The sequence below is a fragment of the Scomber japonicus genome, chromosome 5 (assembly GCF_027409825.1).
Source record: "Scomber japonicus isolate fScoJap1 chromosome 5, fScoJap1.pri, whole genome shotgun sequence".
NCBI classification, from domain to species: Eukaryota; Metazoa; Chordata; class Actinopteri; order Scombriformes; family Scombridae; genus Scomber; species Scomber japonicus.
The window spans coordinates 26,667,510-26,681,638 of NC_070582.1; the positions used below are offsets into that span (position 1 = coordinate 26,667,510).

Sequence of the window (14,129 nt, forward strand, 5' to 3'; positions counted from 1 at the left end):
CAAATTAACATTCAGCTGGTGCAACAGGCTGTGCTGCCAGTTGGGTTGAGAGTTATAAAAGGCTACTCTCCTGTGGTTTGAATTTTTAGTGGGGTGACCCTTCTGTTTAAGATTTGGATCCCAAATTGCGTGTTCGCATAAATATTTAAAAAGAAAATGTCTTTGCTTACATGTTTATTGAAGAAATGATGTACTACTCTGACTCAGACTAATTCTCATGGGAACACATCAATATACAGTACTTGTTTAAAATGAAAGTGATTATCTTATGTTTGTGCCTCACACGATGATGACTTTGTGTTGGCTTTAAAAATCTTTAAACCACAGTTTAACCCTGTACGTGTCTTTAATGTGTGTGTGGATATCAAGAGATGTGTGTTTGTACTTATGCTGCCTGAACTCTCGCTGAGCATGTGTCTTACTTTGTATACGCTGCCCCTGAGCTGAGGACAGACAGCAGCAGCTGTAACTCACACAGAACAAACAGGGTCAAGGGATTCCAAAACTGTACTGACTGGAAAGCCAGGTCAGAGGTCATGGAGGCAGCAAAACACGTCCAGCGTTAAAGAGTCACTTGCAGCGACGTCTATTTCTGAACCAACTGGGCCCAGAGAGCTCGGTCAACCGTTCAAAACTGATAATTAAGTAAAAGCGCTTGTGCTCCAACATGCGTACATTCAGTTAGTGTGTTCAGTTAGACACTTTAGTGAAAATGTGGCAGTCATCTGTCCAGGACTGTTAGCGGTGAAGGAGAAGCAGCAGATAATGTAATAAAGTTAACATTTTCTTTTCTGTGATTCATGATTTTTAAGTCATCTTCCATTCATATACCAGTCTGTGCAATGTATTCAGTGATTCATTTAATAAATAGATTTCATACATGATTTTTTTATGAGTTCATTTTCCCTTAGCCTTATTCAACTACTACTTCAGTTAGTGATATTCTACTCTGTCCAGAGCGTGTTGAGTAGCTGTTTTTATCTATAGGCTGAAGGTACTGCAATAACACCACTGCAGTTTTACTGGTGACAGTCATGACACTCAAGGCCCCAATACACTGTTCTTTTGAGCTGCTGTAGATGAAACATTAATGAGAGGAAGATGGTGAAGTTTTTGTTGCCCAAAGACAGTCAACGAGTCGCCCACATTAAATGTAGTTGCCTTCTGATAATTAATGATAACTAAAAGCATTATCTGATCTGACCTATCAATAGTCATCTTGGTTAAGGTTAGGAAATGATCATGGTCATGGTTAAAAGAAGCGTCTACTCAGTGACAAACTGCAAATAAGTCTAATATTTTATTGACCCATAAATCCCAAACTCCTTGCTGTGTGGGCTTTGAGGCTCTGTAACAATTCCTACACTAGAGGGTTTGTCGATTGAAGATAAATAAATGTAATTTTGGAGGCATTTAAACGACAGTCTCAATACGGTGGACATTAAGGACCATGTTATCACCATGGAATTGCTACTGACAACCCATAGCTACAAAGACTCTTAAATCTTATTATATGAAATGACACACTGAGACTACACTGGGCGATGTGATGTTGTAAGCACCATATCTGAAAAGGTCAAATAAATTGCTGCAAAATTACAGGTCAGTGCAAACACATATTGTGATTGGACGACGTATCAATGATTGCATCAATATTTTCTATTGACAGGGGACTGTGATGGTTCACTCTGAATTCATTGCACAGACTGTTACTAAGATAAAAAATAAATTGCACTCTACTTCTACATCATACTCAGTCCAATACCAGTAGAGAAAAGTGGCGCAGTCTTTAACAGTGGACTTCTTCCACTCCAATATGATTGCCATGAATCGTCCCCTTAATCTCTGATTATGAGAGACTGACATCAAAATCTGACTCAAGTTTTAGGTCACAGAAAAATGAACGACACACCACCAAATAACATTAAAAAAATTGCAAATTGCACCTTGACAGTACTTAAAAAGTATTTCCTCTAAAATGTGCATAATATAATAAGTCCTTATATTATAATGTGGTCAAGTGTTGCTTAATTCCCTCACCAAGCAGCAGATCACCAGTAAACATTAAAAATAAGGAATGTCCGCTGCGAGTTAAAAAGAAAACTAGTTAATAGAAAATTTGCCATAAAAGCTATAATATTAAAAAAGGGTTTAAGATGAATTTCCTGTCCCATCAAGTCATACAGCATAGATTCAGCAGTGTTAAACCCTAAAATGGAGAGTCACAATCCTTAAACATCTAGCGACTACAATACTTAAGTGTTTGAGAAATTCCCAGATCCCAGACCTACAGTGCATAGAAAGTACGAGTGTGGAAAAAGTGAAAGGAGTATGGAGCCGACATAGGGAGCAGCAGCAGCGGGTCAGACTCGGATTCGGAACATGCCCTGGTTAAGCTGAAGGCGGAAGAGTCGACAGTTGGCGATGCGCAGGGCGGCGCAGGTGGTTTTGGAGAGGTCGGTGGGTAACATGGGCTTGGTGCGATGCCAGGCTCCAGTGCTGCGCCGAAACTCGCGGATGTAGTCGAAGCTGGTGCCTGTGTGGGAAGAGCAGGGGATATTAGTGTTACGCTGAAATACTGACGCTGCTGTGACGCTGTTAGAACTCTTGTTGTTTTTCATAGTGTTATATTTTCTCACTCACCCGTGTCCAAGTCTCCTACCACATAGATGCTAGCTCCAATCGCCACTGCCCCATAAACAAATGAGGAGCTGGTCTGGATACACAAGTTCTGGTCGTCCAGGAACATCCACCTGCATCCAACACATAACACATAACGACAAGCTCAAAAACAGGAAGCTGGTGCCCTATACTGGAGAGAATTTGAGTGGAATAACCAGCACACAAGCCTCTCCTGTGAAAGGATACCTCATGTTATGCTGTGGAACACAAAAGGCAAATAATTACCATGTGGTCTGGGATTACTCATTGGACTATTGGAAAATCATGGACATGATTAAGATTACGAGAAAATGGATGATAATGGAAGTTCCCATGGTCAAGAATCGGAGGAATTAACATTAAATTCAGATTCACAGTAAACCAATAGGATTGCATTTATTCCCGTTAGCTGATTTCTACAGTTACGATCTATTCTCTTCCCCCCCTCCATAAATGACAATAAAAAGAAGCATTGGAAGCACAATGCATAATGTATAATATATGTATTTTTTTTGACACAAATGTACATATGTGGGTTGATGTATGTGAGCATTAGTGTGTATGTATGTATATATGTATGTTTTGATGATTCTGTTTTCTTTTGGTCTTTTGGCTCTGAATATGAACTGGAATGTGATGGGAAGTCTTTTTATGCTGTATATCATGTACTTCTGTTCCAAATAAAAATTTAAATAGACTCTGACCACGTAATTGCATAGTTTGGTTCAAGTCTGGTGGCGTCTGTGTAAATACTTTTTTTTTTTTTTTTAATCTTGAGGAGACATTCCTGCTCATAAAAAACATAAGTTAAAAAAATTTTAATTGCAGAGAAAAAAAAAAAATCCTTTTGGAAGCAGTGTTCCCATACAGACCTCCTCATCTCATCGTGGTAGAACTCGGACTTGCAGGTCATCATGTGTCGCTGCTCTGGGTTGTCGTTCTCTTGGCTTCTCACCCCGCCGAACACGTAGAGCTCCTGGCCGACGCCGCACGCCACCGACCCGAATCTGACCACGACAATTTCATTTTAGACACATCAAATTAGAGAAGCAGAGCTCACTTATTTCACATCTGAAGGGAGTCTGATCAGCTCAGAGCCAGCTACATATAAAAATGTAACAAAGGATTGTGACAGGCTGTAAGTGACAAAAATGGGACATCACTGCTGTCATGATAAGCACACTTACAGACAACTGAGTACATAAAACACATTTACATGAATACATAATAATACAGAAATAACTCTAATACCTTGTCTTCATTCTATTGATCTCCCTTTCATTTTACTTTAAATAGCTGACTATGAATCTGTTTATGATTTTATGTTTTTAAAAAAGGTGTTAAATGTATCTTTTGTTTTCATATATGAGCCTGTTTTTAAATGTGAACACCCTCATCTGTCGCTCCCATGTATGCTGAGTGTGTATTACGGAAGTGTCAATTAAACTGATTCTCAATTCTGAACTTGTATTTCCAAACACAAAAACAAAACAACAAAAACTAACTGATCTCCACTCAAAAATGTGTTTTGCTTATTATAACTTAACTGTCTGTGTAAACTGTCTGCTGAAGGAGGAATTTCTCTGTGCCCACTTTAAATCAATAAGTAAATCAGTTCAAGGTGTGTCGGCATGAGCACGATGTGTGACATGACAACTGCTCAGTAGCCAATCGTGGTCCAGAGCACAAACACAAAACCCTGAGAATGGATTTTTTTAGCCCAACTTATCACATGTTTTACACATATTCTTGGAAATGATGGTCAATAGGTCTCATTCAAATGAAATTATACCTCATTTTTGAATGAGTTCCGGTTGTCATCATGGGTCAAAATTGACCCGAGGACGGAGCGCCCTGTAGCAGAGTGGTTACAGCGCATACCACATACCCACAATGTCCCTGGTTCAAGTCTGGCAAATGACCTTTGTTGCATATCATACCCTTCTCTATCTCTATCTCTCTCTTCCCCCTTGTTTCTTGTTGGCTTCTCTGCAACTGACTGTCTACTAATGAAGGAAAAAAGTACCCCAAAAGTATTAATGTTTTTTAAAAAACAACCCGAGGACAACCTTCCTGTTCAACTTGCAACTTTTATCTTCCTGGGAGAAAATGGACCACGTCTGTTTGGACTGTTCATAAAGCATAAGGTATAAATTATAAACCAAGTCTGTGTTGGACCTTTTTAGCCAAATTCATTCCAACTCATGTCCACAAGTTTTACACATATGTTAAGAAATTATAGACCTCATTTAAATGAAATTATACCACATTTTTTAGTTAGTCGAGTGACCCGAGGACAACAGGAGGGTCAAGGAGGGTTAAGTCAAGTAGGGGACCAGTGAGGAGTAGTAATGTGCTTTTGTGGAATAAAATAACCACATTAAACATAAATTATGATTCAATGCAGAGTATTAAAACATGTCTGGAAGGTACTTTTAACCAAAAGAAGTAAAGCTGGAGTAGCTTCTTGAGATGATGCCTTTAGCTGATTAACAAAACTCATCATATTGACACTTCGGCGTTGTTATTATTATTATTAACGTGACATTCACCAGTATTTGTAAAACACATCTGGGATTACCAATCATGAGATATGCAAATGACAGACTATGTTTCTTCACATCTCCACAGGTTCTGATATGACTAACCAGAGTACAGCGTGACTCACTGGCCTCAGTTAGAGCTACTTCATCTTGCTGATGTGTCACAGTATGGATGTGGTGATATTTGTCAAACTGAAACAAAAACTGACACCTCTGGCAGTGTGGTGATGAACATGAAGCTGTGTTTCATTTCCTGTTGTGTAATACACACAAAGTTCAGAACGAGAGGCTGAAGTTAAATGTGTGCATTACATGAAGCGGAAATATCTTTAGCGGACAGAAAGGAGATATACGAGCCCCGTAAAAATGAGGAGAAGGACAAAACTGTTTTTTATGATAGCTGACCAAATCAAACAACGCCCCTGCGCTAACTGACCAGATCAGATGCTGTGTTTACCTTCTCTCTTTCAGAGGACAGAGGCCCGTCCACTGCTGGGTTTTGGTGTCGAAGCATTCAACAGAGTCAAAGAGCTTCCCGTAAGAGCCCCCGCCCATGGCGTAGATCTTCTTATTCATGGAGGCGTAGCAGCCGACCTGGAGGATGAGAAACAGATGAGTGTGCGCAGTGCGAGGAGAGCCTCTCAAAAATTAATCAGTTAGTCTGCAGTCTACTGGCTCTGCTTCTAACTTCTGGACAAGTATAGACATGGTTAATGTTGGCCCCCGGGCCCTTTGTACATGGTCATATCAGTTCTGTGGTTAAAGTGTATGTGTTATACTGTCTGGTGATGTCAGAATAGCCAGTGCTGGGAATAAAGAAGAGACAGAATGAGTGAATAGGTAAGGAATAAGGAAGACAGAGTCCATTTTTATATTTGTAATAATAACAATGATTATAATTATAACAATAATAATACAATATTTACAGATAAGGGATATAAGGGATGTAGCTCAAAGTGCTTTACAGAGAAAAACAAACATACAATACAATAAAACAACATCAAATAAAAATTAAATTAGACAGTTTGTGAAAAATTAAGACATTTAGTAAAAATACCTGAAAATGACAGCAATTAAAAGCCAGATTAAATAAATATGTTTTCAGCTGCCATTCAAAAATGTTCACAGAGCTCAAATCTCTTATAGTTTTAAGTATGGTATTCCATTATTTTAGAGCATAATTAAAGAAAGCTGCACTTCTTATTTTCTTGTGTGCATAATTGTGTGTATCTAAAAACCCAGCAGTAGATGATCTAATATGGATTTGCCATTTCCATCTCCTCCAATATGAGGATTTACTGCTTTTTTATGTTTTACGTCACAGAAAAATGAATCTTTCAGGGCTGAACTGTTGGATGGATTAAACAAGTTATTTCAGGGCGTGATCTTGAGCTTTGACAAAATGGGAGATGGGAGTTTTTCACATTGTATGAATTTTATAAAATGACTTACTGTATTACAAAAAATAATAAACCGTGTATGAAAATAATATTTAGGTGCAGCCCTAGGTGTGCATATTATACACCAGTTGAATATAAATAGTTTTTAAGAATATTGAAAAAACAATCTCTTCTACTGCCCTCTAAAGGCTAAAACTGTCATTACACCCCACAATAGAAAGCTTTAATTTGTTTTTCATAAGAGCATTAACATGAAAAGGATTGCTCTTCAGATAAAGGGACATATGTTTACTACTCTGTAAGATGATTTGAAGTGTTCAACTGTGTCACATGTTGTACTGTTTCCTCGCTGTGTGATATGTGTGCTACCTTGCGGATCATGGTCATGCTGGTCTGTAACTTCCAGGTACTGAGGTGAGGGTCGAACACCTCAACGGTGATCAGCTCCGTTTCTTCATTCTCTCCCCCGAGAACGTAGATGAGACCGTCAAGCTCCACCACACCAAAGTTCTGACGAGCCTATGCACATTAATGACATGAAAACCGTGTCCAGCTGATAACAATGATTTTATCTGTGGCCCTGACTTCGATTGTTATGAAAAGTTTTAAGAAATACATGCTGTCTGTGCTTAAGGCAGAGGTCAAGAAGGCAGGGGAGAAGTACTGATGACGCCATCAACAGCATCTCCCACTTCACGGTCAAGCACTCGGAATGCTCAAAAGCATATGCACAGATTTTATTTATTGATTTTAGCTCAGCTTTTAACACACTTCAACCCCATCTGCTCATCTCAAAACTGAGGCAGAGGAGTGTCAACCCTTTTTTAATCAAGTGGTATTTTTCCTTTTTAACCAATCGAAGTCAGCAGGTAAGAGTCAGCCCCCCCGGTCCCTTTTACACTTTACACAAATGAATGTACAAACAGCATACATTTTCTGATGATACTGCCATCCTCAGCCTACTGCACAAAGATTCAAGCCCTTCAGCCTATTTCTCTGAAATAGAAAACTTTGTGCAATAGTGTAATGCTCACCATCTCATTTTGAATGTTAAAAAAAACTAAAGAGATGGTCTTAGACAAGAGATCAGTAGGGGACTATAGTCCTGTTGTCATACATGACTCACCCATTGAGCAGGTCAGCTCGTACAAGTATGTAAGAGTTCACTTAGATGACACTTTTAGTTGGAATGTCCATGTTGAAAGTCTGTGTTCCCGTTTACAGCAACGACTGTATTTTTTGCGCAGACTAAGAGTGTATGGTGTGGACAAAAGCATCATGCTTTTATTTTACCAGGCAGTACTAGAGACCTTAGTCCAATATGGACTCAGCCTGGTATGGCAACCTTACTGTAAAACTGAAAAGTAAACTCACTCGTCTGGTGCACACGGCCATGAAGGTGATAGGAAAAAGTGACGATCAGACCTTGCAGTCTATTTATGAACAAAGTGTTCTTAGGCAAGCCCAGAGGATAGTGACTGGGCCATCCCGTATTCTTCATTTAGAATATGAGCTCTTACCCTGGGGCAGATGATATACAGTCCCTAACGGCAAACTCAACTGTTTTAAGAATTCATTTGTTCCAACCTCCATCAAATTCTTATACAATGATGCTTGAGGTCGAAGATTGTGCAATAATTTTTATGGTGCTTTTATTATGGTGATCTTTTAGCATGTGTTTTTCCCATTGGTGTACGTATGTGTCATGTGTCATGTTATGGGATATGTGAAATACTGTTATCCCCTGTATGATGTCATCAGGGTCATATCTTCTCACACTTGGAGACTGAAACTTTGGAAAAAGCCTGCATTATAAACTGGAGGCACATTGAAAAAACAAAAGCATTTATCAGCTAGGGAGGGTCTAAAACAATGCATTATGGGAAACAAATGATCCAGCTTGACCCTTTAAAGGTACGGAAATACACAATATTGCATGCTGTGCTGCATTGATAAGCATATATTTGAGTAATCTGCCTCTCAAGTCCTTCTGCTGTATGGAGTTTGACACCAAGCTTTATCTCTGACTCTTAAACTACCAACAGTCTGCTGTCGTAAGACATGATATGTGGACTATCAGCAGAAAGTAATCACAGCTCAGAATCATTAGAGCAATCTACACAAAGTACTCTGTTCTGTGTCATCCTTGACATCATAAAACTACTTTCTCCTCCAGTTTTTAACATCTCTTTATTTCTGATTTACATTTCAGAAAGTGGTTTACATTACATTATTTGAATCAGATATTCTAATCTATTAAATATTATAAATGAAGTAAAGACTAGGTTTGATATGCAAGCATCAATTAAACATATATAGTCAACATATGTGAATGACATCACTTTTCTCTATAAAATATGATCAAGTAACTTTTAAGTTGGTAACCTGGTGACAAATCTGTTACTGAATCTGAAACTGACTCAGTATTGCAGCACTGCTGACACCTACTGGCCATCAAGTAAAATAATGGAAAAGACAGAGAGTGTAACATGGCTGCACAAATGCACTACCTAAATCTTAAAAATCACTAACTGTGGCAAAATCCAATTACAAAACTTGTATCACCCCATATTGAACTGAATGGTTAAAAGAGGGGGGATAAAGGGGCAATAAAAATTAGGGTCTGTCCGATGCCGATACCGATGTTGGATATATTGGCTGATAATGTTATATGTACAGAATATATACATAAACACACTTTTTTAATCAATAATCCCTAAAATGTAGTTATCAAACACATAAAATGCTGCTTATATAACTTTAAAAGCACATATCGGACAACATATTTGCCCATACCGATATATCTATGATAGGGTCAATATTGGCCGGTATTATTAGTTGACTGATAAATCGGTCGGGCTGTAATAAAAATAAATACACTTGTAATAGAGGTATGATTGTAGCTGCTGTAACCACAGGAGGGGTACAGGTAGAGAAGTGGGTCAGTGTACCTGTAGCAGTGGGGGTATGGGGCTCCAGCTGTTGGAGTCCGGGTCATATTTTTCTCCACTGTCCAGGACTGTGTTGTGTTCATCCGTTCCGCCCATCACAAACAGAAAACCCTCTAACAGAGAAGAAACAGAGTTATTACTGGTTTGTCTATTTGCTGAATCTGCAGTATTGTTCTACCACATGGGAATTCTCTCAAGCCGCCCTGCAGGTGAGAGCTCAATCATATAGTACAGAGATGTGTTTTATGGATCACGTCAGGTATGGTGGATGTATTGTCATATTCTGTGCTCAGCACTGACCTGCAGCCACCACCCCGTGTCCCACGCGGGCAACACTCATTGGCTGGAGCTCGATCCAGGCCTGTCTGTTGGCATCGTAGAGCGGACACATGCAGCGTGTCACAGCAGTTGGCTTCCTGCTTCTGTACAGGACAAAAAACATCAAAATATGAGGTGACTGAGTGAACTCAGCACAAATGAAACCTCTTCCTCTGGTTGTGACCATATTGCACTCTTAAACAGCATCATCACTCCAGAACAGGAGGGAGGGGGCTGCTGTGAACTCCTACATATTCTTAATGACAATCTGTGCCTCACTCACTTTTTTAGCCATGTTGTAATGTTAAGTCTTTTAAAGTTTCTAGTTTATATGTTCTCTCTATGTTTTATGTGGTATTAAACCCTGTAGCTTTTCAGTTATAATCTACTCATGAATTAATCATATCACCATTTCTCTTCCATTGAAGGAAAAATGGAACATATTAACACATACATGAAAAAAAGGCCAGTTAAAAAACATCTGACACTTATCTATCTTTAAATAATATATTTTTCACAACAAAGAAGTGATGTACATTTACAGCTACTCATGCATTATTCTCATGTATTATATATGCGGCTGTGACTCAGGAGTTAGAGCAGGTTTCCAGTCGGAAGATCAGTGGTTCGATTCCTGGCTCCCCCAGTCCACATGTTGACATGTCCTTGGCCAAATTTCTCCCGATGGCTGTACCAACCATGTATGAATGTGTGTGAATGTTCCTGGTGAGAAGGTTGGCACCCTGTGTGGTAGCTCCTGTCTTCAGTGTATGAATGTGTGAATGTGACATGTAATGTAAAAGTGATATATTTATACAGTCCATTTCTGTATTATTATTATTATTATTATAATAACACAAAAGATACTGAAGAGCTGTTTATGACAATATGGAATCCAAATACAAATAGAGAACTCACTTGCGATCCTCTCCTCCGGTAATAACAATACACTCAGAGTAACCTCGAGGTTTAAAAGCAGCGAGCATGGCCTCGCCCTGCGGCTGACTGTCCCCCAGCACCGGTTGACAGTGCTCCCTAATCACCTCCCTCATCAGCGGCTCCCCCATAGCCTGATGAGATATGAAGCAACACGCACACTGAGATTAGCTACTGACCAGAAACAACAAAATGTGACTCTACCTGTATGACCAAACCTTCTCATCATCACATGCTTCGTGTGAATTTCACTGCAGAGCATAGACTTTAAATTTTAGACTCTCTGTTTACCTGCTCTCTCAGGTAGCTCACGTCCAGACCCTGCAGCCACACCGCAGACATCACCTCCTTCATGTGCACCTGCAAATACACACGGAATGAGACTCATTTTGAGGCTTTAAGGGAACAATGAGAGAGCTTATCAGTTAAAGGGGCATTCCATCAATCAATTTTACACATGAATATAGGGTCATGAAGCATGAAGTCATGAAGCATAAAGTCATGAAGCACTGTGCAGCCTGGAGGTCTGAAAAAAAGAACCCTAATGATGTCATCAGGGTTATCTTTGCTTGGAGTCAGACTACTAAATCTATATCAAAAAATCAGTGTTATCAGTTAGAATGGAGTTTGAAAGACGTGGGCATTGACGGAGCAGAGCTTCAACAAAAGGATGCTACAGAGTTGCATTATGGGAACTGTCGGATCCAGTGTTTCTAGACCTTGACTCATACTCATACTGCTGCTTCAATTGTTATCTTTCCTTTTTAGTCTCTGTCTCTTGTGAATCTGCTAACTTTATTAAAGTGCAACACAAATAACTGCTGGACTGCCCCTTTAAGAATGTCATATGTAACTAATACATTAAAATGGTGCCATACTGTTCTGTTTTTGTAAAGGGTGTTGGATTTCACAGTCAGCAGAAAGGACTACAAGGACATACAGCCTTTAAAAACACGTTCATTATGGGTTATTGTAAGTAAAAGGTTGATGGTCATTGTTCCAGGTTGGTTTCTATTCATTTTCATAAGAATATCAAAATACAACAACAATAATTTGACTCTTTAAACTCGCTAAAATTGTTTATCAGTCACAGTGAAAGTTTAAATTAGTTATTGTAAATGTCTCATTGCCTGCAGATTGATTGGAAACATTATGGAACTTTGACAGAAACTACTGCAGACTTGATGATTTTGGACTGGAAACTAATGTATGTCTGTCATTTACAGTGAATGTTACAACATGTAAAAAACACTGGTTTGCTAGTGCGCATGTGTGACCACCACTCACACTAGCCAAATAATCCAGACTTTAGGGGGCAAACGTGCTTGGACACGGTATAATTGCCTAGTGTGAGTGCGCCTTAAGACATTATCCTGAAATACCTGTTCTACACCTACAGCAGCCCTAAAGGTCAACACATATAGGTGACTTTTACTGCACTGATCAGGAGCTAAATCTTCTAGAAATCACATATATTTTGTAGCTTACTCACCATAAAAAGATCATAAAACCAAATCACATAAACCACTTAGTACACACAATTCTGAACAAATTAGTTCAGAGTGATTAAATGATTGGTTGCAGACTCTTAAATTATTTTCTAACTATTTAGATAACCGATTAATTATCTTGAGTAATGGTTTAATCTAATAATGTCCAAATTCTCTGATTTCAGCTTCTCAAATGTGAATATTTTCTGGAATAATCTTTGGGTTGTGGACTGCTGGACAAAACCAGACATTCAGACAACACTCCCTGGAATGTGGGAAATTGACCGTTTTCACCACTTTCTGCAATTTTATAGACCAAACAACTATTCTATTGATTGAGAAAATAATTAATAATGAAAATAAGAGTTAGCTGTAGCCCTAATTAAAAGAGAACAAACCAATATCCTGATCAACCCACGATTAAAAATAAACATTAGTCCAACAATGTGACGTATGGTTAGTATTGACAAGATGTCACATAATATAGTAATTATGAAAATCAGTCAAATGTATTTGTTTTTCTAATTGTTAAGGTGAGAAAAAAATGTTACCCGTCTCCATTTCCCCCACTTCTCTTATTTTATTACCACCCTGAACCTGAAGTGAGCGTCACCCACCCTGCGGTCTTCTGGGTCATGTGCAAACCACCGCACCACAGCCTCCAGCACGTGCTTTTCATTGCCCACGTTCAGCTTCTCCATGGCCAGCACCTCGCACAGCCGGTCCGGAGGCATCTCCCTGAACTCCTCTGTGAGCGCCACATCGCGGAAATGTGTCTGCAGGAACTCAGTTGCAGTATAGTGGACATGGTAAAGGCAGTAGTGAAGAGAGAAGAGACGGATGCCGATGCAGTTCTCTGCTGTGATGCAGCTTTCCAGGAACTGGCAGCACAGGGACTTGAGGTCAATCATGAGGAGCAGGTCAGACGCCTGCACCATGTCCTGGATGGTGTCTTCATTCAAAGTGATCTGTGTGAGGAAGATAAACACACACACAGATAGTGAGACAAAGAAGAGGGTGGGGCAACACAGGCCAAATATCCACAACAGCATATCAGCATGAGCAGGAAACAGTGATTTATGTTTACCACACCTAAAACCACACTTTGCTTTTGAGAGCATCCACACTCACTTCACCACTGAAGATGTAGTCCAGGATCTGTTTCATGATGGGCATGTTGACCCCCTGCAGCTCAATCCTGTACATAGACCCATCTTCCTTTGGAGGATTGTAGTTTAGCTTGGTCCTAATATTAAATCATCAACACAGCATAGTTATATATATGTTGCACTTATTATTATTTTTTTCTATGCAGTCATATTATCTTCTGTAATATTGTGTAATTTTAACATTTTTTAAGTGGAGGCTTTAACTAAGCCCATGTTGGTTTTCTGAGTTTTGGTTGTCTTTTTTGTGTGTAATTTAAAATTAGTGCAAACTAAACTAAACTAAACAGTTGAACATGACAACATGACAATAAAAACTAGACACCAGCAGCACTTTTAGACTATTTGGCAGCAGCATTGCTATTGTGAAAGTGGACACACCCATGTTGCCGTAACTCCAGCCAAAGATACACATTCATGATCATTTCTCGTCTGATGTGACTGAATCTGTGCTGAAATAACGGAGAATAAGGTTTCACCTGATGTAAGGGCTGGCTGCAGCCAGGATGTTTTTCTGCACAGGAAGCTCCTCTCCATCCACCACCAGCAGTGCATCATGGAAGCTTTGCTCTTGCCAGAAGGTGCGCAGGACCCTGAGTAGTTTCTGTGAATGTTGTGGGTCCGAAACCTTAGAACCAGTTTCACCAGATCCAGAATCGGGCAT

At 39.4% G+C, this 14,129-nt stretch overlaps 1 protein-coding gene across 1 annotated transcript; it reads right to left on the bottom strand.

Annotated features, from left to right (window-relative positions):
- Window positions 1-2,103: 2,103 nt before the first annotated feature.
- Window positions 2,104-14,129, bottom strand: gan (gigaxonin). Its single transcript, XM_053319253.1, has 12 exons — window positions 13,945-14,129; window positions 13,431-13,545; window positions 12,917-13,267; window positions 11,101-11,169; window positions 10,792-10,943; window positions 9,856-9,977; window positions 9,556-9,668; window positions 6,974-7,123; window positions 5,662-5,798; window positions 3,534-3,668; window positions 2,644-2,753; window positions 2,104-2,536 (listed from the first exon to the last, which is right to left on the bottom strand). The coding sequence occupies exons 1-12, from the start codon at window positions 14,127-14,129 to the stop codon at window positions 2,364-2,366; spliced, it is 1,812 nt and encodes a 603-aa protein (XP_053175228.1). The 3' UTR covers window positions 2,104-2,363.